Here is a 23,635-nt window from a genome sequence, read left to right as displayed (position 1 = left end):
AGCCTAATATGACTAGAGACCTAGTGAATCCAAAAAAGTCCATTAAACAGTTTTATGTCTGAAAAATTGGAATGCATCTTTTTCACAAATTAAAGACAGATTGTAAAGAAAGGGTTAGGAGTTGGAAAGTTCCCTGCTCATCAAATTAAAAACAAGAGCTCTATTCAGAAAAAAATAAAAATTAAAAAAAAGGAATACTTATGTGGTCAAGTCACATTCTTTGTTCTAAAGTTTTTATATGCAACTGTGGTGATTCATAAAGAAAAGTGGCCAGAGTAACAGAGGCTCCTAACAAGACTTGAGTACATTTCAGGTGTTATGTAAGTAGCCGTTTAAGATGCCATAGGAAAAGAGAAAACACACGCTTAATACCCAAAGGAAAGAGAATATTCACATGACCAACAGCTGGACTTCATTAAAAAGAAATACCAGGTTAGGCTCTATGGTGGTTCTTCCATAGTTACATGACGACACAAATGAGAAATGTTACATTTCTCACAGCCTGTTGCCTAGTGATCTCAATGACTGCCCCTTTATCCACCCTTGCAATGCAACCACCTCTTCACCCTTTCTTCCTCTGCACCATTTTCAGTATTCTTATTTTGCAAAACCATTTTTTTAAAGGACATAAAGAGAGGGAGCAAGTGTAAATAAAAGTCAGTGTCATTTGTGATTCCTTTTCACTTTCACAAGCATGATAAAATAAAAAACTGAGGTTTACTCATCAATAATTCAGTAGAAATTACAGATGTGTACAAAATGACTCAAAAGGATTGAATTGTGCTGGGACAGAATTCCTGCCTTCTGAGGTTTGAAAGTTAACATACAAAATGGGAAGATGGCAAATGTAACACTTCTTTCATCCTTAAAATGTCTAGCTGTGCCATACAGCAGCATATTAAGACAGAATGCAGTACTATGGGAACAACATGGTTTTACTGAACTGTGAACTAAAGAGTTACATTAAATACCCATAATTCCTTGTGAAAATCTCTTTGTTTTTCTGTTTGTCAGCATCTGCATTTTGCAGCTGCCTACTTCAATATGGACCTTGTCTTGTGGAAGTTCAGGAACTTAAAACATTAATATCCAAGAGCTTTCAAAAAAAAAATCACAGCATTATTAACTTACACAGATGGGAGTAAATCAGTCACAGCATTCTTGACTATGAGCTGAATAGAAAATAAATCTAAAGACTAGAGATGACTATTAAAATATGAGAATAAAAATGTGTCTTTCAGCTTATGTTTGCATTATATCCTTGCAAAATTCATTTAAGCCATAAAAAAAAAAAAAAAAAAAAAAAAGCCAATGGGTTAATTTCAGGTTTGAGGTTTCATTTACCAAAAGATTAAAATTCCAAGATACTGTTTCTCAAGCACCTAGTTTTTGTCTTAATAAAAAAACATTTTTTTCAGTAATAAATGCTAAAAGCAAAAGAGCAAAATTTCCAGCAGTTTTCCATTTCTTTCTCGCATTTAAGCGATGTGATTCCTTTTATTCCTCATTCACAGGCCAGCATGATGCCCGAAGCAGCTCCTGCTCCTCCTCACACCTCAGTCCTGCTGACTCCAAAGACAGTGCTCCTCACTCCCCGGCAGCTCTGCCTCTCAGGAGCCCTGACTCTGAAGATTACCAATATGAGCTCTCTAGCGTCATCACTCTGCTTCCCTTGCCCAAGCCAGCGAGGTCTGCCAATCTGTCTTCCTTTTTTACAAACACATTGAATTTGATCAGCACTGTCTAATAGAACTTTATGTACTAAGAGAATATTCTATATCTAGGCTGACTAATATGGTAATTATCCCTATCTGAATTACAAAAATAACAGGGAACTTGAAAATGTTCCAATAACTTCCTGTTTGACCTCATGGGCATCTTTCAATTTCTATTGTAAATCTCACAGGGGGTCTCGGTAATCTTCCCCATGAAAAACTGAGGACAAATCTGCAAGATCTCCCAAAATCTCCAGCAGTGATGCAAAATATTTGCGTATGCAATAAATTAGCAGGATCAACGAACCTTTCCAAAATAATTATAAGAATTGTGATTTATTTTCATTTTCAATTAAAGTATATTAATAGAATGCTAGCACAACTTCCATACCCATTTAAAATAAACCAAGCCCTGGCCAGTTTTGCTCAGTGGTTAAAACGTTGGCCCATAGACTGAAGGGTCTCGGGTTCGATTTGGGTAAAGGGCACATACCTTGGCTATAGGCTCAATCCCCTGCTCTGGTCAGGGCGCGTGCAAGAGGCAACCAATCGATGTGTCTCTCTCTCACATTGATATTTCTCTGTAAGTCTCTCCCCATCCCTTCCATGCTCTCTAAAAAAAATCATTGCCAAAATAAATGTAAAATAAGATTCAACTTACTAATTTTCCAATCTATTCATTACTTTTAGAAGAAAAATCAACAACAGAGCATAGCATAGGATAGCACAATACAATATAACGTGAGGGACCCCTATATACATACATAATAATTCCTAAATATCATTTCACTCCAAGATCTGAAATAGACAGAACCCTTTCTTTGAAGAAGAAAAACTCTTAAACGCAAGAGAACACAATTCTATGGGAAAAGGAAAGTTAAAATATCTGTTCAAACCTTCAGTATCTCATCAGTAAGAAGGGGAGTGTCTGCACCTCAAATCAAGTCACTAGGCACTAACAGACTTGCACTGCTGTTTAATAAGCCCAAGTACACAATCTTCTTTGTATACTACTGCCCCCTGGGGGTTATAGTATATTACTACTCTTCTGAAAATCACTGGTGTAGATAGAAAATAGATATTATTTTCTACAAAAAATGCAAAAAGGACTAAGAATAGGCCTTTCCTAAATAATGTATTTTAAAAGTGTCAATTTGTTTCTATCTGAATAATCAGGGACAAATTATATAATAAAACTTAATTATAGAAAATGGTTGTTAATATGATTAAGAACATCAGGACTAAATAGCATTTTGCATTGTCAAAGCACTTAGCCAACATTAAATAATTAATCTTTACAGCATTCTTGAGGTCAATGTAACCACCATCTTTTCACAGGAAAGTAAACAGCAAGGTTACATGAAGTATTAGAAATTCAAGAACTAGTCAGTAACTAATCAGCAAAGTGCCTCAGAATGGTTTCATGTGAAATAGGAAGCATTAATACATTAATTCATCTCAAATACCCCATGACCTACCTGACCAGCTTGGCTCAATGGATAGAGCATCAGGCTGCGGAATGAAGGACTCCAGGTTTGATCCCGGTCAGAGGCATGTACCTTGGTTGCAGGCACATTCCCAGTAGGGAGTGTGCAGAAGGCAGCTGATCAATGTTTCCCTCTCATGGATATTTCTAACTCTCTATCTCTCTCCCTTCCTCTCTGTAAAAAATCAATAAAATATATATATTTTTTAAAAGATCCTCCCCCTCTTCTCATGGAGCATACTTTCTAGGAGGCTAAGCAGATGACCAACAACAACAAAGAACACTAAAATACAAAACTATCAGGGGGAAAGAAAAGCCACAGGCAAAATTCAAGTAGGGCAATGTGACTACAGATGGTTAAGTACTAACATTAGATTAGGCAGTGATGTTTAAGCTGATATTTGAATGCAAGAAAGAACCCACCATAACTGTATGTGGAAAAGACAATTAGACAATTCTAGGGGGCAAATACAAAAGGCCCAAAGTGGACAAGAAAAGCAAATAATTGAGGAAAAGGAGAAAAGAAAAAAAAAAATGACTGTGTAGAGTACTGTGAGTGAGTGAGTGAGTGAGTGATAAAAGATGAACTCAAAAAGGCAGGCATGGGCCAGATCAGGGTTTTCTTGGACCATGATAAGAATTTTATTCTACGTGAGATAAAAGTTATTTAAGGTTACATAGTATTTGCAGATTTAAATTGCTACGTTTACACAGTACGTAGCACTCAAAGGAAAATTAATACTGAGAAAGGAAAATTACTATGCTATTGGTTTAGGAACCTTTCTGTTTTAATTAAATTCTTTTTAGTGAAGTTATTTTATAATTAAATCTTCAGACTAAAATATAAAATAGAAATGTCTACTAACACTTTAATAGAAGTTAGAATAATTAGATTCTGACAGTCATTATTGGAAGAAACTGAAGAGCTCCTGCATAAACCACTATATATTACATATGACTATACCAGGACCTTAAGCTAATCACTTATTAATTTCACAAAGCCTAAGGTACCTCCCGATACAGCTCATGATGAGTGCCAGAAAGACATCTGGAGAAGAGGTTCCTACGTAAAAGTATGGAAATGTCATTAAATATAATAAATCTTTTCATATTACCAGAGAGACCAGAATGGGGGGAAAAAGTGACAGATTTAAAAGTAAAAATACTTCTCACCATATTATCTGAACAAAATACAGCAAGAGCCTAAAGCTTAAGGGCAGGTTTTATATTTCACCTGAGATGGTGCAGGTGCTGCCGACACCTGCAAGCTAATAGCAAGCTATAATACCAAGACTCAGTTAATCACCACAAATAATCATTGAGAAACTATTATCATTTGCTCATTCTAGGAGCAGGTTTCTGAACATCTGATGTATTAAACTTTGTATTCTCAACCATTTTAATGTTTTTTATAATAAAAATTTTTAATTTTTAAATTTTTATTGCTTTTGGGGGGAGGGAGAGAAGCATCAATTTGATGTTCCACTTGTGTATGCATTCACTGTTGTTTTTTATATGTGCCCTGACCTGAGATCAAACCTGCAACCTTGGCACATCAGAACGATGCTCTAACCAACTGACCCATTGGTCAAGGGCTTAAAACAAAAAATTTAAGAACAGATTTTAAAACCCGTAAGAGTTCCATCTCAGCTAATTTTAAGTGTACAGTTTCAGTAGTGTTAAGTTTATTTACATTGTTCTGCAATGGCTCTCCAGAACTTTTACATCCTGCAAAACTGAAACTCTACACCTCTAGAAGAACCCCCCGTCTCCCCGCTCCTAAGAGCTACCATTCTACTTTTTTCCTGTCACTTTTTTAACAGACAATATTATATTTTTCTGTCACACCCTGTTTTTTAAGAGATAATATGGTTTTACACAGTCCCTATAAACTATACATATACATATACATACATACATACACACACACACACACACACACACACACACACAATTAGAGGCCTGGTGCATGAAATTCATGCACAGGCAGGGTCCCTTGGCCTGGCCAGTGATCAGGGCCGATCTGGGCCTTTGGCTGCTGGCAGGGGCCTTCCTTCATTCTGTGCCACCCCCTGGTGGTCAGTGCATGTCATAACAAGTGATCAAACTCCTGGTCTCCCAGTAGAACTCTGAGGGGACACTTTGCATATTAGTGTTTTATATATATAGATGTACATATATACAATTATACATAAATATATATATGTATATATATATATGTGTGTGTGTGTGTGTGTGTGTGTGTGTGTGTGTATATATATATATATATATATATATATGCTTTTGAGTTGGTATTTTAGTTAGTTTGGGAGGGGGTGTTTAAATAATTTCATCCTTAACCAAAAGGTGGATAGTAGAATGGGCCAAGTCTTACCTCCAATATGTAATAAAAAACACAGAATAAATGACAGAGAATTATATTATAGTACACACTACCCTATTTCCAATCCACCATGCATACTAACAAAATTATTACAAACAAACAGGGTTACTGCTCAGTAGCAGAACAGCAACTAGCCAATATGACATGACCTATTTTATGGAAAAACACATGGTACATAGAAAGAATGAATATTGGAATCACTTTGAAAATAGCCTAATAATAAAATTCTCATATTTTAGCCTTTATATTTCACAAGAAATTTCCACATTCACCAATTCATTTAGTCGAGTCACAAACCATCCAGAGCTGTTTTCTTCATCTGTAAAAGACATCATAAAAATGCCTACCATGCTGACTTCAAAGGGTAGAAACAAGGGAAAAAGTGAAATAATAAATGTAAACACAATTTGAAAGTTGCAAATACTTCTATATATATGTAAATTGTCTAAAGATAAATCCAAACAACTGTAGTATTATAACTAAGGAATAATCCACACAGTCCTGCATACAATTACTATTTACTAAACATTTGTCAAATAATTTATAGTTTCCTGAATATGATGCGATATTAGAAATCCTCTACACATTTGGTGCATAGAAAATGAATTCTCTTAAATCTGCTAATGGTGAAATCAAAGTTAAAAGGAGGTCAAAATATAAATCTACATGCTACATATTACAAGAACAAAAGGGATCAGATTATGGGTATATTTATTTGTGATACAGTGCAGAAAATCTTTAGAAAAACATACTAGATAAGTAACTTTTTCCAAAATTAATTTCCCCTTGAATTAGTGATTTGGTGGACTGCAAAACTATCAGTAAAATGCTTCTTCAATGAAAATTACAAGGGGATAAGCACAGGCAAGATTCCACAGAGGACAAAGTAATGCTAAAACCCAGAACAAAGCTCCTTCTCTGTGACATTAGTTACAGAACTATGTGGGATTTATATGAAGAATTCTACATCTCAATCTTTAAAAGGTAAGCAGTGAGAATATAATTTTAAAAGCCATATAAAGTCCTTTAGCTCCATCTTCAAATTGTATAATTTCGCCTATAGTTGCCTATACAAATCAAATGTAACAGGGTTTTATTATCTAGTAGGCAGGCAAAGCATTCTCAAATCTGAACCTTTGGTTACGAGCTCTTTATAATCACTTTTTTAATTCCTCCCCCATTTGAAAGAAATGCTTTCATTATGACACTATTTGCTAGGCTTCTATAATCATCTTGGCACAATGACTTACAATCTGCACAAAAATTGATCTGATTCTAAAGGATCCACAAAATCAATCAAAAGTAATTCAGTCCAGCCCTAACTGGTTTGGCTCAGTGGATAGAGCATTGCCTGCGGACCGAAAGTTCCTAGGTTTGATTCCGGTCAAGGGCATGTACCTTGGTTGCAGGCACACACCCAACCGGGGGTGTGCAGGAGGCAGCTGATCAATGTTTCCCTCTCATTGATGTTTCCAACTCTCTCTCCCTCTCCCTTCCTCTCTTAAAAAATCAATAAAGTATATATTTTTTAAGAAGTTATTCAGTCCATAAAGTGTCCAGATAAAGGAGGAGATGAGAAGCTAATTTCATGAAAATTAGAAGATTGTTATTTGAGATTTTAAAATAGTTCTAAGTACTATTACATATAAAGGTCCTACTTCAATTAAATACTAACTCAGAGATAAAAAAAATAAAAAAAAAATCACTTGTCCTCTAGGTGTCCTTGGGCCATAGTAATAAACTCTCTTTCAGAATATATCAAGTTGGAAATAATTCTTTCAACAAATATTTACTGAAAGCCTACAGTGTGCCAAGCACTTACTAGCTTGATAACTCAACATAGCTTACAGCATTCACAGAACCTTCACATAAAGAAGATAGTATAATTAAATTTTTTTAGTCTTTTTGCACATAAAATTATGCTCAAGGACATATACCTCAATTACTTAAATATAATAAAATTTGATGTGGAATATGTTAAAGTAAATGTAGGGAACAGAACCAGGGGAGCACTTAACATTCTTCCCCCTTATAATATTTATCATTATACTTGAAAATTTTTAATCTCTTAAGAAATGTACAGCTGCCCTTTTACCATTAAAATTAACACAAAAGTTGCAAAAATAAAATAAATGTACAGCTACTTACCCAACCCATCAAACTACTGAAAGCCATATAATGTAGCATAGTCTTAACGAAAAGTTAAACACAAGAGGGCGCACAAGGGCTGGGAAATTAATAAAACCAAAGGCAAGTTGCATTTTACTCAATTCGCAGCTCTTAAGGCATGGTCACATGGATTCATAAAGGATTCTTCATCCATGTACTTTGGGTTAATTGCACTGAAAATATTTCCCTTTCTCGGTACTTTCCAGAAACCAAATCACTGCTTCTCCGATAATACAAATTATTTATTCAAATTGAATTTAAACCTAAATTTAGTATTTTATCATTAAGAAAAATTATGACTTTTAATCAAAATTTTATGCCACCTTTTAATCTAACTTCTTCTTCAAAAACTTCTGTGTAAATGCTAGCCAAGGCATTAGAGCTGAGTTAATTAATTAGTCGACCAAATACAGTAGTCTAATTTTTAAGTTGATAATTTTGGATGGCCCTCAAATGATGTTATAAATATCCAAATGATCCCTGGCAGGAAAAAGGTTCCCCACATGATTTAGACACTGATTTTTTTTTAATTTTGATTTTTATTTTTTTTTTTGTAAGTGGCCAGCAATGGTGGGGCTATAAAATAAGAAAAGACAAACTTTTTTTTCATGGTATAGTATCATTTTTTAAAATTCTTTATTGTTGAAAGTATTATACCATTGACTTCTCCCAGCCTGCCCCCACCCCCTAACCCCCACCCCCAGCACAGGCCTTCACAGAAGACAAACTTTCAAGGAATTTTCAAGCTATTTTAAGCCTCAGATACATTCAACTGACATGTTTATATAACAATATAAATAATTAAGTGAAATTAGTAATAGGCAATGTTTTATTATATTCATAGCTCAACATTCCAGGAAAGCTTCCAGGAAAAGGTTAAGGTTGACCCTGGCTGCTGTTTCTCAGTGGTTAGAGCGTTGGCCGGTGCAACTGAGGGTCTTGGGTTTGATTCCCAGACATGGGCACGTAACTAGGTTTCAGGCTCAGGAGGCAGCCAATCAATGTATGTGTCTCAATTCTCTCTCTCTCTCTCTCTCTCTCTCTCTCTCTCTCTCTCTCTGATGTCTTCTCTCTCCTCCTCCTCCTCCTCCTTCTCCCTCCCTTCCATTCTTCTCACAAGAAAAAAATCAATGGAAAAAATATCCTCCATAAGGATTAGGCGGGGGGGGAGGGAGGGGGGGCAAATAAGAGTTGAACTGGACTTACTTAGCCCAATAATATTGGGAGCAAAGGAGAAAATTTCAAGCACAGAGGTTGGCATAAATAAAAAGACGAAAAAGGAAAAGACTAGACCAGTGGTCGGCAAACTCATTAGTTTACAGAGCCAAATATCACCAGTACAACAACTGAAATTTCTTTGGAGAGCCAAATTTTTTTAACTTAAACCTCTTCTAATGCCACTTCTTCAAAATAGACTCGCCCAGGCCGTGGTATTTTGTGGAAGAGCCACACTCAAGGGGCCAAAGAGCCGCATGTGGTTCGCGAGCCACAGTTTGCCGACCACAGGACTACACCAACAAAAGTAGGTTTTTCAGCAGAGCAGCAAGAAATAAAGGTGGAAATGTAACCAATTGTACAGGTCTTGAATCTCAGGCCAACTGGCCACATGGAATGACAGAAGAGTCTATGAAGGTAAATAAAATTTCTACCTTAGGCCATTTGGGATTGAGAAGCCGAGCTTTGATCGCATCGTCCAAGGCCTTGTCATACTGCTGGATTTTCATATACGCTGCAGATCTATTGCTGTATAAGATGCAATTCTGAGGGTCAACAGCCAGAGCTTCATTATATAAAACAATAGCTGTATGGAAATCTCCATCATGACACGCCTGGTTACTCTGACGAACTTTCTCAACAAATTCCGTTTTGCTCAGCACTGGACCGTCAGGACTTCTCTGGCCAATAGTCTTAGCACCAAAGAGAGGAATCTACAAAGAAAGAAACTTTGTGAGACTAAGTTCTGATAATCCAGGGGGTATCTTGTCTGAACAACATGAAGACAGAAGCATTCTCCATGTTCTAATCTATATTACAGTTAACTTTTGTGCCCTGAAAGACAGTAAGCTTTACAAGCAGCAGCCAGCATAGTGCCTTGAATGTGTGTGTGTGTGTGTGTATATACTTACATACGGTATGTATATATTTTTTGATAGAGAGAATGAATGAGTAAAAGAGTACTCAAGTTTTTCCTTGGCAATTTAAAGTTATACTAAAGAGCCCAAGCTGGTGTTGCTTCATGGTTAGAGCTTAGCCAGAGCACCAAAGAGTCATGAGTTCCATTCCAGGTAAAAGGCACATACCTAGATTAGAGGTTTGATCTTTGGCCATTTGGGGCATGTGTGGAAGGCAATCAATCTCTCTCTCTCTCTCTCTCTCTCTCTCTCTCTCTCTCTTCCTCTCCCCCCCCCCCCCATACCTCCACCCTTCCTCCATCCCTCCCTCCCTAAAAGGCAATGGAAAAAATATACTCAGGTGAGGATTAACATACATACATACATACATACTTACATAAAGTTATACTAAGGGAAAGATAAAAATATAAACCTACCCCTAGCTGGTTTGGCTCAGTGGATAGAAGGGTCCCCCTTCGGACTAAAGGGTCCCCGGTTCAATTCTAATTAAAGGCACATACATGCCCAAGTTGTGGGCTCAATGCCCAGTAAGGGGGGCTTCAGGAGGCAGCTGGTCAATGATTCTCTCTCATCATTGATGTTTCCATCTCTTTTTCCCTCTCCCTTCCTCTCTGAAATCAATAAAAATATATTTAAAAAATAAAAATAAAAAAAGATGGTTGCACTTAGGAAAATAATGAAAGAAACAAGATCAAAGTATTAACAATGCTAAGTTATCTTTGAATATAAGATTATGGATTATTTTTCTTAAAAATTTCTTTTCTCCAAATATTAGGAAATGAGCATATGTTTTAACATAAAAATAAAATTTTAATGTACCAATGAATCTTTTTAAATTGGCAAATTTGATAACTGTAATTTGGCTACTACCATGGAATTTCAAAGAGAAACACCAGTTTTTGGAGATCACTAAAAAGAAAAAAAATAGCTGCTAGAAATTATATCTTGGCAACTTAAGACCTTATTTTGATGTTGACTTTTCCAATTCACTAAGTGTTCTATGACTTTATAGCAGTGACCTTAAAACCGAAGGGAGTGACTCAGTCAAATGTTATTCATTTTTAAAACATGAAAATTATGAACTGCATTAGAGTCCTAACGGAAGAAACTTAAGACAGCGGTATCAAGAGAGACAGTTTGCATGTCTAAGCAGGCTTGCCCGAACTGAAATTAAAACAAAAAAGTGTAATTTTCTTCCCCATGTCTTTCTGTAAAATTAAGTCCAGTCCCTCAATTCAAAGGAGGGCAGATCTAACATGTAGCACACCACCCTGTACAAAAGCAACAGACACCTCACAGAGATATTTGCATTAAAAAGAACAAATTCGACCGAGAGGAGAAAGAAAGGCAGAGCTAATCTCTCACACAGACAACCATTTTCCTCCGCTTACCGGGATATCGTATCCTAGATGTCAGGACAATCAGGGCTATAAAGCAGTGCAAAGACAATGAAAGGTACAAACTTCATAGACTCAGATAACCCAGAAAGGTACCCTGCACTCCAGACAGACTAGTTTCCCATTGAAGATACTCAGTAATCTTTTTCCAAGTCCGTTTCAAGTATTTTACAGTTTTTCCCAATAGCCCCAAAGTGAAGGGGAAAGAAACTATCTTTTATTGAAATAAATATGATCAAAAGAAGCCTATCATGAGATAATTAGAAGAAAGGGATGATACAGCAAAACACACTCAATCCAGCAGGAACCTAGAAATTCAAAATTAGTGAAAATATAATACTCTGTGTTGTGAATACATTGGTCAGAGAGTGAAATCTAGGTCAAAGCACAGAATACCGAATTCTGAACTTCACGGTCACCAATACTTTTACAAAGCCTACATTTTAATCCTATGTAGGAGTCATGTTTGGCAAAAATGATCCTTGATAACCAGACAAGTGTTCTATGAGACTTAAAACAGGATTATAGTTTAACTCCTCCTCTCACTTTCATCGTTTTTTTGTTTTTGTTTTAATCCTCAACGAGGATATTTTTCCATTGATTTTTAGAAAGAGTGAGAGAGGGAAAGAGAGAAATACTGAGGTCAGAGAAACACATTGATTGGTTGCCTCCTGCAAGCACTGTGGCCATGGCCAGGGCAGCGAGGAGCCTGCAACTGAGGTATATGCCCTTGCCAGAATCAAACCTGGGACCCTTTGGTCCATAGGCGGATGCTCTATTCACTGAGCTTAACCACCCAGGGCAAAAAAGGAACAACTTTCTATTACTTCTACTGACTTTGGTGGTAATAAAATAACTGTATATACTTTTCTCAAGTCAGAAAACTACACACTTTAAAATTGGTAAATGTTAGCCCTAACAGGTTTAGCTCTGTGGATAGAGCATCGGCCTAGTGACTGAAGGGTCCAGGTTTGATTCTGGTCAAGGGCACATGCTCAGTTGGGGGCTAGATCCCCAGTAGGGAGCATGCAGGAGGCAGCCAATCAATGATTCTCTCTCATCACTGATGTTTCTCTCTCTCCCTCTCCCTTCCTCTCTGAAATCAATAAAAATATTTTTTAAGGGTGCCAAAACCGGTTTGGCTCAGTGGTAGAGCGTCGGCCTGCGGACTGAAAGGTCCCAGGTTCGATTCCGGTCAAGGGCATGTACATTGGTTGCGGGCACATCCCCGGTAGGGGGTGTGCAAGAGGCAGCTGGTCGATGTTTCTCTCTCATCGACATTTCTAGCTCTCTATCTCTCTCCCTTCCTCTCTGTAAAAAACCAATAAAATATATTAAATATATATATATATATATATATATTTTTTAAGGGTAAATCTTATGGTATGTAAATTTTATCTAAATCAAAATTATTTCAAATAAAATAAAAATTAAAGACATGTTGTGCAGTTTTATCTTATTTGAGTTAAAATGCCTACATGTATTTCTGTGAATGTGTCTATCCATTGTTAGAAAGATGCACAGAAAAAGTTCCAGGGGGAAAATGTGTAAAATATTGAAAGTAGTAATCACTGTATGAGTAAGATTATGGGGTTTGGTTTTATTCCTGCTTGTCTCATATTTTCTAAATTTATACAATACACACATTCACCTTTCATGATCATAAAAGAGAGTTTTGTTAAAATAAAGATGAACTTTGATTTTAAAGTTTCTTATTGCCGAAACCGGTTTGGCTCAATGGATAGAGCGTCGGCTTGGGGACTGAAGGGACCCGGGTTCGATTCCGGTCAAGGCCATGGACCTTGGTTGTGGGCATATCCCCAGTAGGGGGTGTGTAAGGGGCAGCTGATCGATGACTCTCTCTCATCGATGTTTCTAGCTCTCTAGCTCTCTCCCTTCCTCTCTGTACAAAATCAATAAAATATATATATTTTTTTTAAAAGAAAGAAATTTCTGTGAGTTACCAATTTGTGGTTTTAGAGGTTATACTTTTTTTCCCCACTTACAGTATAAATTTAATTATAGTTGTGATTTGGGAAATAGTATTTCTAATGTAAATAATTATTTTCTTTGATTCATAGTGACCACACATTCAATGAACACAATACATACGTTCATATTTGGGTTAAATTGTATCTCTAATTTCTTCCCATGCAAAATAGCAATCTACTCTATCCACAAAAACACTATTAAGTTTAAGTTCAACATCAACCTTTGTCTCTAACAGCTTTTTTTTTTTTTTTTTAGTAGCAATCATCCAAAAGAAACAACGGTAATCATAAATTTTTTTAATATATTTTATTGATTTTTTACAGAGAGGAAGGGAGAGGGTTACAGAGCTAGAAACATTGATGAGCGAGAAACATTGATCAGCTGCCTCCTGCACACCCCCTACTGGGGATATGCCCGCAACCAATGTACATGCCCTTGACCGGAATTGAACCTGGGACCTTACAGTCCACAAACTGACGCTCTATCCACTGAGCCAAACCAGTTTGGCGTAATCATCAATTTTTATTTTAAAACATATTGCTTCTGCTTTTAGAAGAAATAAGCAATGAAAGAACAGGACAGTATATAAGAATTTTGGTATAAAAACAAACAGTTTTGAGTTATACTTACTATTTTTAATAATTACAAATACATTGTCAAACACCCTATAAGCAGCTTCAATGTAGCAAGCTTTTACAATGCAACAGTGTGGTGCGAAACGTTTTTCATTATTCCTCAAGCACTAGGAAAAGTGATAGGGACAGGAAGAGGTTTGAGGTTTTTGTTTGTGGTTTTTTTCTTTGTGGTTTTTGGGGATTTTTTATGTATGAGTGGGTCTGTGGTTTTCAGGTTTGTTTTATGGATGGTTTTTTTGGTTATTTTTGTTTTGGTTTGGTGCTTTGTTTGTTTTTTTGTTTTTTGGCATGCTTTTAAATGCAGCTCATTAACTCAAAAAGATAAACAACAAATATCAAATCCCTACCACATGCAAGGCATTGCTCTGAATACCTACTTACATTCTTTTTTATTTGGGATAGGTATTACTATCTCATTACATATATGAGAACACTAAGATGTATAACAGTTAAAATTGGTCAAAAACACATAAACTAGTAAGAAGCAGAGCCAAACTTGGAGATGTGAATCTAAATCTGCATCCATGCTTAAGCTTTCAAAGACCATTCCTCAATATTTGAGGGAAAGATCTGAAAAAGAAAATTGGATCAGTCTACCATCAAATGATGAAGTTAAAAGATATATCCCAAACTAAATTGTATTTCTTTTATACACTAGCAATGAACTAGTGATGAAAAATTAACAATACAAAATAAAAAAAATTTTTAAAGTCTATGTACAACAGCATCAAACAATAAAATACTTAGAAATAAACTTTTGAAAGAAGTGCAGCCGAAACCGGTTTGGCTCAATGGATAGAGCGTCGGCTTGGGGACTGAAGGGTCCCGGGTTCGATTCCGGTCAAGGCCATGGACCTTGGTTGCGGGCATATCCCCAGTAGGGGGCGTGCAAGAGGCAGCTGATCAATGACTCTCATCGATGTTTCTAACTCTCTATCTCTATCCCTTCCTCTCTGTACAAAATCAATAAAATATATTTTTTTTAAAAAAAAAAGAAGTGCAAAAAAAAGTGCAACAGTTGGGACTAGAAAACTGCAAAATATCAGAAAGATTAGGCACTGGCTGGGTATCTCAGTTAGTTGGAGCATCGTCCTTATGGACCAAGGTTCGATTCCCAGTCAGGGCACACAAAAGAGTCAACCAATGAATGCATGAATGGGTAGAACAATAAAAATTGATGTTTCTCTCTCTCTCAATCTCTCTCTCATCAATAATTTTTCTAAAGGACAGATTAAACAATGACTATAAAAATCCCAAGTGTTTTTTGGCAGAAATTGATAAATTGGTCTTAAAACCCAGGGACTCAGAAATGCCAAAAGAGTCTTGAAAAAGAACAAAATTAATGAACTTAATTAATTTCAAAATCTATTAAAAAGCTATTATAACCAAATATTATAGAGCTGGCATGAGAATGAATAGAGAATAAAATGAAGAGTCCAGAAATAAACGGAATATATAGACAGTTGATTTTCAATAAGGGTGCAAAGACCATTCAGTGAGAAATTTCTTTTTTTCAATATCATAGTGCTGGGACAACTGGATTACCATGTGCAAAAGAATGAATCTGGACCACTACCTTACACAAAAATTAACTCAAAGTGGGTCAACAACCTAAGCATAATGGCTAGAAGTTAAAACTCTTAGAAGGGAGCACAGGAGTAAACCTTCGTGATCTTGGATTTGACTATCAATTCTAAGATTTGACACCAAAAGCATAAGGAACAGAAGAAAAAATAGCTGAAACCAGCCTGCGGACTGAGAGGTCCCGGGTTCGATTCCGCTCAAGGGCATATACATTGGTTGTGGGCACATCCCCAGTGGGGCGGGGGGGGGGGGGGGGGGGGGGGGGATGCAAGAGGCAGCTGGTTGATGTTTCTCTCTCATCAATGTTTCTGGCTCTCTATCCTTCTCCCTTCCTCTCTGTAAGAAAATATTTTTTTTAAAGAAAAAGAAAAAATAGATAAATGGACTTCATGGCAAAATTTCTTTTGCAACAAAGAACATTATCAAAAAAGTAAAAAGACGGGGAGAGGACAGATGCTCCTGCTGGGAGGACCCCCTGGCCGCTCCTGCCTTGGGATCCAGCCCTCCTGGCCTCTGGGCAGCAGGCAGGGGCATGGCAGGGGTAGGGGCATGGCAGGGGTAGGGGCAGGGCAGGGGCAGGGGCAGGGGCAGGGGCAGGGGCAGGGCAGGGGCAGGGGGGCTCGGTCTCAGGGCAGCCCGGCTCTCCCAGGACCCTCCCAGGAGAAAACACAGCCTGTCTCACACACACACAAAAAAAAAAAAAAAAAGTAAAAAGACAACCTACAAAATGGGAGAAAACATTTGCAATCTTATATATGATTAGGAGTTAGCATCCAGAATAATTTTTAAATTCCTACAACTCAATAATAAAAAAGACAAGTAACTCAATTTAAAAAATGGACTCCTTTGCCCTAGCCGATTTGGCTCAGTGGATAGAGGGTCAGCCTGTGGACTGAAGGGTCCCGGGTTCAATTCCGGTCAAGGTCACATGCCCAGGTTTCAGGCTTGATCCCCAATAGGAGGATAGGAGGTGTACAGGAGGCAGCCAATCAATGATTCTTATCACTGATGTTCCCCTTTCTTTCTCTCTCTCCCTTCCTCCCTCCCTCCCTCTCTGAAATCAATAAAAATATGTGTGTGTGTTTTTTAATGGACTCTCCCCACCATCACCACCCTAGTTGGTCTGGCTCAGTGGATAGAGTGTTGGCCTTCAGAGCAAAGGGTCCTGGGTTTGATTCCGGTCAAGGGCACGTACCTCAGGTGCAGGCTCCTCACCAGATGAAGGAGGCAACCAATCAATGTCTCTCTCTCACAATGATGTTTCTGTCTTTCCCTCTCTCTTCCACTCTCCAACATCCTCAGGTAAGGATTTTTTTAAAAAGAACTTCCAGCCCCCCGAAATGGACAGGGATTTGAACAGACATTTCTCCAAAGAAATATGAAAGAGGCCAATAAGCACAAAGAATTATGCCTAGCATCATCAGTCAGCAGGGAAATGCGAGTCAAAGTTGCAATGAGATGCCATTTTACACCTACTACCGTGTTTCCCCGAAAATAAGACAGCCTCCGAAAATAAGACCTAGCACATGGAAAGATAAGACATCCCCTGAAAATAAGACCTAGCGCAACTTTGGGAGAAAAAATTAATATAAGACACTGTCTTATTTTCTGGGAAACAGGGTAGGTCAGCTACAGGTAAAAAGACAGAAAATAACAAGTATTGGCAAGAATGTAAAGAAATTGAAACCCTCACACGTTCCTAGCGGGAATGTAAAATGATGCAGAGCCTTAAAAAAATAAAGTCTGTCAGCTCCTCAAATGGTTAAAAGAGTTATCATGTGACCCACCAATCGGGATATACCCAGGAGAAATTAAAACATATGTCCCCACTAAAACTTGTACATAAATGTTTATAGCAGCGTTATTCATAATACAGTAGGCCCTCTGTATCCACAGGTTCCACATCCGGGATCGAAAGTGTTCAGATAAAACAGTTACATTGTTGCTAATGTGTACCAGGTGGTTAATCCTAGGATGCTTGCCTCTGAACATACACAGACTGTATTTTTCTTATCATTATTTCCTAAACAGCACAGTATAACAATTATTCATACAGCATTTACATTGTGTTAGGCATTATAAGTAATCTAGAGATGATTTAATGCATACAGAGGATGTGCATAAGTTATCTGTAAATACTACATCACTTTATATAAGGGACTGGAGCATCCTGGGATCTTGTTATCTGGGGGTGGTTCTGGAACACCCCCTCTTCCCCCGACCCCAGATACCAAAAGGCAAGTGTAACCAAAAAGTAGAAAAAGTTCACATGTCTATCAACAGATGAATAGATAAACAAAATATGGTATATCCTTTTAACGAAATATTATTCAGCAATAAAAAGCAATAGGGTGAGCCGAAACCGGTTTGACTCAGTGGATACAGCGTCGGCCTGCGGACTGAAAGATCCTGGGTTCGATTCCGGTCAAGGGCATGTACCTTGGTTGTGGGTACATCCCCAGTAGGGAGTGTGCAAGAGGCAGCTGATCGATGTTTCTAACTCTCTATCCCTCTCTCTTCCTCTCTGTAAAAAATCAATAAAATATTTTTTTTAAAGGAATAGGGTGATGATACGTTACACAGCCTCAAAAAAAAACAAACACTATGTTGAGTAAAAGAAGCCCGTCACAAAAGAAACATATTGTAAGTTACATTATGTAAAATCCCACAATAGTTAAATTCAGAGACAGAAAGTAGGTTAGTTATTGCCAGAGGCTGAGAGAAAGGCAAGGAATGTGAATGGGCACAGATTTCCTTGTGGGGTGAAGAAAACGCTCTGGAAGTAGATAATGGTGATGTTGGACACATAGTGAGTGTTCCAGAAACCAGGAATTGTACAGTAGGAGATTAATCTTATTGTAAGTGAATTACATCTCAAGAAAGCTAAGTTTTTTAAAGACACTTTTTTTTTTTAAAGTCAGTGATGGGAATGTGATGTACCACATGGTAACTGTATTATATATAAGGTAGTTAAGAGAGTATATCTTAAAAGTTCTCAACACAGGAAAAAAATATGTAACTATGTGTGGTGACGTTTACTAGACTTACTGTGGTAATCTTTCTATAATATATATAACCATCAAATGATTATGCTGTACACCTGAAACTAATGTTATCTTCAATTATAACTCAATTTTAAAAATTGAAAAATAACATCCAAAGGAACTACAAAAATGCCACACTGAGAAAATAAAGCACCTAATTCTCAATGCTATTCGGATGCAATCTCAACTCCTAAAGTCTTGTCATCCTATACATTCATAGTTTGTCAGTGAACAAAAATAAACTAATGAAATGAAATCAACTACTGAAATGTTAAAAACATGAAAAAAACAGCCCCTGAAACATCAAATCACTTTCACTCAAACAATTCTATTTTAGCACCGACTCTGAACTAAAACATAAGTCTCTGTTTCAAAATATCACATCCAGAGGACAAATACTCCGAGGTTTAAGCAAATTTCCAACTGTTCTGAATAAACAGTCATTCAGATTTGCTTTGATGAAAATGTAAATGTTTACCTGCCTCGAAGAAAACAAAATCCTTACAAGCCTAGTGTTCCCAAGTGATGGAGAGAAAGAACCATGCTTTTTATTATTACTGTTATTCAGAATTCTATTTCAAAATTAGTGTTAACCTAGCCAAGGTCCTCATAGTTGATGGCTTATATGTATGCCCTGCTTTGCTTACAACCTATTTAAAACAAGGCGTTATAAACAGTCCCAAAAGTTATGTCTGTACCTGATAAAAGTCACATTATACAGTAACCTTGACAGCCATTAACCTCAACATGTCTCAAGAAACTATTTTTGGAAACGCCCTAAGTCCTTTTAGTCTTGCTACAAGCATTTACTGAGCATCTCCCAGGTGCCAGGCACTGCACCTGGTACGGGGATGCCACCACGGTGACCCCTCAGCAGAACAGGTGTCTCTGCTCACAGGAAGCCAGTGCTTGTCAAAGGAGCCCGATGAGGACAACTTGGCAGCTTGTTTAAAAGTCAAAAGCTGCTCCTCCGCCTTGGAGAGACCTCGGGCCTGGGCTGAGTCTTGTATTTTCATCAATGGCTCCGATACCCCCCGCTGTGTTGGAGAACCCAAGGCTGGGGCCATCCCGCCCCATCCAGCAAGATGCCACACCTCCAAAGTCAATGTCACCGAGCATCCTTCGCCCAGACCGATGCCCCGAACACACCACGAAGCGGGGGCGGAAGGGAAGCATCCCCGAACCGCTGTGTCCTAAGCCACCGACAGGCTTGTTCCTTCCCGGGACCCCCTCCCCGCCCCCCGGGGCTGCCTGCACCTGAGCCTCCCGCGACTGCGCCGACACCTGTCTCCCGGCGGCTGCCGCCCGCCTCCCCGATGGGCGGGCTGCGTTTGGGGGCCCGCCGCCCCCAAAAGCGCGGGGGGAAGGCGGGGACGCCGCCGCGCGCATTAGGCGCCGACTGTATACCGCGCTCCCCCGGCCCCCGGCGCGCGCGCACGGACTCCCGCGAAAACTGAGGCGGACGGGCGACAGGCCGGTCCCCGCCGCCCGAGGGTGCCAGGCGGGGATCGAACCCGTCCGGGGGGGCCGGGTTCCGCCCCGCGGGCGCTCGTCAGCCGCCGAGGCCCGGCCGGGCTCCCACCGACGGAGTTTTCACAAAGAAAGTCTCCGGCCCGCGCCCCTCACGCACTCACCGGCGCCGGCGGCGACTCCGGCTCCCGCCGCCTCCGGCCCCGCGCCGGGGTCGGCCCCGGGGTTGGCTCGAGCGCCGGCGGCGGCGACTGCTCCATCCCCGCGGGGGCCCGGGCCGCGTCCGCCCGCCTCGAGCTAACGGTCCCGCCAGCTAGGAGCGCGCGCCGGCTCCGCGCGCCATGTTCCCGCCGTGCCGCGCGCCGCCGCCGCGGCGGGCCCCCGCCAGCCCCCTCCCCGCGCACGCGCACGCGCGCCGCCGCGAAGCCCACCGCCGCCGCCGCCGCCGCCGCCGCGCACGCGCCGCGCCCCCCTCCCCGCGAGCCCCGCCTCGCGCCCCGGAGCCGGCCCGCTGTTCCCGGCGCCGCGCCCACCCCCTCCGCACCCGGCCGGCTGTTCTGAGTTCAGCGCCGCCGCCTGCCGCACAGCGGACCACCCCAGGCCGGATGCCCAGACTCCTTGCAGGCACTGCTCTCTTTGCTGCCCCCGGTGCACAGAACTTGGGGCGAGGGTCTGGTCCCCCACGAAGGGCCGGACAAAGGATGTCTCTGCTGAGATCCCCGGAGTGGAAAGGTGCAAGCACGTGCACGATGAGCAAGCGGCACAGGGAAAGCCCTGGTGTCTGGGGGGGGCCAGGCTCCATGGAGACCCTGAGTGACAGTCCCGCATCTCCACTCACCTTCGCGTGATGAATAAGGTCAGGAATCCGGGTCTGTTTCTCCTTGATGAGGAAGGTCCGACAACGAAGGCATGATGGGAGGACTCAAGAAATAATCGAGATAGAAGTGTCAACACCGGGCCTAAGAGGTGCCAGGTGGTATAATCAGATGTCAAGACCTCTCAAGTAGGTTTGTTTGTTTACCGGCTAAAAACCATGGGCTCTGGAGAAGGGAGACCTGGGTTCCAGTATTGCCTCCACCTGTTACAGACTGGGGAACTGGAATAGGACACTTGACTGAACCAGAGAGCCTTGATTTTTTTTTAATATATTTTATTAATTTTTTTGGAGACGAAGGTAGAGGGAGAGTTAGAAACATCGATGAGAGAGAGATATAGATCAGCTGCCTCCTGCACACCCCCCACTGGAGATGTCCCCGCAACCAAGGTACATGCCCTTAACCGGAATCGAACCTGGGACCTTTCAATCCGGAGGCCGACACTCTCTCCACCGAGCCAAACCGGTTTCGAAGAGCCTTGATTTCTAAACCTGCGAAGAGGGGAGTGGCAGTCCTATCTCGCCAAGTTGACCCGAGCTTCCAGAAGATGATGCGTGTGTGCTCCTGAGCACAGGCCTGGCACACGCCAGGCTCTCCACGCTCCCCTGGGTAGCTCCGCCCCGTCCTTCCAAGCGTCTAAAAGCTCAATGAAAAGGCCTGGGGTAGAATTAGCTGCGAGGGGTGAACGCCACCTGAGAGCTGGAAGGTCCGTTACTTCCCACATCTTTGCTTTGCATTCTCTGCCCCAAACGTCTCTGAAGACCCTCAACTTGGCAGAAAGCAAAACAGAAGCAGAGAATGTTTTCCTTGGTAGAAAAAAAAAAAGTTTACAAGGGTCTCCTGGAGTTTATAAAGGGTTGGATTTATTAGTCCGGTCTTTTCCAGATACAAGTGACAAAACACACACACACACACACACACACACACACACACACACAAAACCCTCAACCTGAAGTAAAACAAAGGAGAGTATTAAAAAGTCCTGGGTGGTACCTCATTAGGGGCATAGCTAGATCCAGGTGCTCAAACAGTACCCCATCTTTCTCCAACCTCAGCTCCGCTTCCCTCTCTGAGGGAATTCTCATAGTTCTCCCGTAGTATCCCATGCAGCTCCTACCTCCTATCAGACCAGGAAAGCAGTTGATCCCCACAAGTTCCCTCCAAAGTCTCAGGGTTGAGACTCTTGAGGTTGGTACCTTTATTGCACCCATTTTGAAGAAAGTTGCCTAACGCCGAGGTCAGGAAAGGCAGAGAGCTCAGCTTAGCACAATATTGCTCCAGAAAGCAAATGTCATCCATTGGCTTCATTTCCATCTGCTCAGTTTTCAAAGTCCTGTGATCCTCTCTAGCTGGGTAGCCCACTGGGAAGAGCTCTACCAGGGAAGGAGCCTCTAGTACCTTCAACTTCCATAGTGGAAGATACTTAGCTTGACCGTCTCACTCGCCCCCCACCCCATGATTTCATGGGGTAAAGGGACGCCCCCCAAAAAAGTAAGAATTGGACATGTCACCTTACATAGGGCCTCTTTGGTCATTACTGGGTCACCAGGACACACTCACAGGCCTGATCTGCATTTCTAGACAGGAAAGAATGAACTGCTATGCCTTAGTCTTCTCGATCCCCTACTAGCGGTCGGCAACCTCATTAGTCCACAGAGCCAAATATCAACAGTACAATTATTGAAATTTCTTTGGAGCCAAATTTTTTTTAACTTAAACTTCTTTGAATGCCACTTCTTCAAAACAGACTCACTCAGGCCGTGGTATTTTGTGGAAGAGCCACACTCAAGGGACCACTGCCCCATACTGTCCATGTCTGCTGCAGGAATACTAATGCTTGGTTATAGGATTGTGCTGGGCATGACACACATAATAAAGTTGATGTGCCATGTCCCCTTCCTAAAATCAGGAAAATAATGAGTTTTACAAATTATCTGGCTCCGAGGTTTCAAGAACTGCGGCCCTCTTATGTTTATTTGTTGTTAATCCCCCCACCTGAGGATATGTTTCCCATTGCTTTACAGGGGGGGGGGGGGGGAGAGAAGCATTAATGAGAGAGAGAGACACACATCAACTGGTTGCCTCCAACGCTTAAACACTGAACACACCAACAGGGGCCTTTTTTTTATTGTGGTAAAATACACGTCACATGTAACGTCTTAACCCTTTTTTTGTAAGTACACAGCTGAGTGGGATTAAGTATTCACATTGCTGTACAATCGTCACCACCATCCATCTCCAGAACTATTCATCTTGCAAAACAGAAACTCTATCGTCCATTAAACAATAACTCCCCCCTCCTCACTGCCCTTCCCCCAGCTCCAGGCAACCACTATTCTAATTTCTGTCTCTGAGAGTCCGACTCCTCTAGGTACCTCCGCTAAGTGGAATCATACACCATTTGGCTTATTTCCCTGAGCGTCCCTGTGGACCTGCCTCTTTATTCTATAGAGGGTGAGGATGAGAATTTAAAATAGGCCCGTGGGGGAAAAAAAAAAAAAAAAATTGAAATAAAATGGGCCCGTGGTGTTTGCACCAGGCTACCTGCCGCCTCAGGAGGACTGTGGCAGCCAGTCACTCTCTCCACACTCCACCCCGACCTCGCAGTGGCCCTCCCTCCTCCCTGCAGCTGTCCGAAGAGCCTTCAGAATGTGCATGCGCCTCCCCTAGGCTGAGACCAAGGGCATTTCCTGAGAAACCTGGCTGGCTGGCCACAGCCGCGGAGAGTCCCAGATAAAAAGCACGTGATTTCA

General features: G+C 40.7%; 1 protein-coding gene across 2 annotated transcripts in view; it reads right to left on the bottom strand.

Annotated features, from left to right (window-relative positions):
- The window catches only part of TTC28 (tetratricopeptide repeat domain 28), a 319,835-nt gene extending 299,439 nt beyond the window's left edge, over positions 1-20,396 (bottom strand). For both annotated transcript variants that reach the window (XM_084868121.1, XM_084868122.1), the window contains exons 1-2: positions 20,172-20,396; positions 9,403-9,681 (exon numbers count right to left, since the gene is read on the bottom strand). In XM_084868121.1, the coding sequence (XP_084724247.1) occupies positions 9,403-9,681; positions 20,172-20,267 (375 nt within the window). In that variant the 5' untranslated portion in view covers positions 20,268-20,396. The remainder of the gene's footprint in view (positions 1-9,402; positions 9,682-20,171) is intronic.
- Positions 20,397-23,635: the final 3,239 nt, after the last annotated feature.

This window comes from Pipistrellus hanaki, assembly GCF_964339955.1.
Source record: "Pipistrellus hanaki genome assembly, chromosome: 19".
NCBI classification, from domain to species: domain Eukaryota; kingdom Metazoa; phylum Chordata; class Mammalia; order Chiroptera; family Vespertilionidae; genus Pipistrellus; species Pipistrellus hanaki.
Note: the sequence above shows the minus strand (reverse complement) of the source record. Positions and strands in the feature narration are given on the sequence as shown.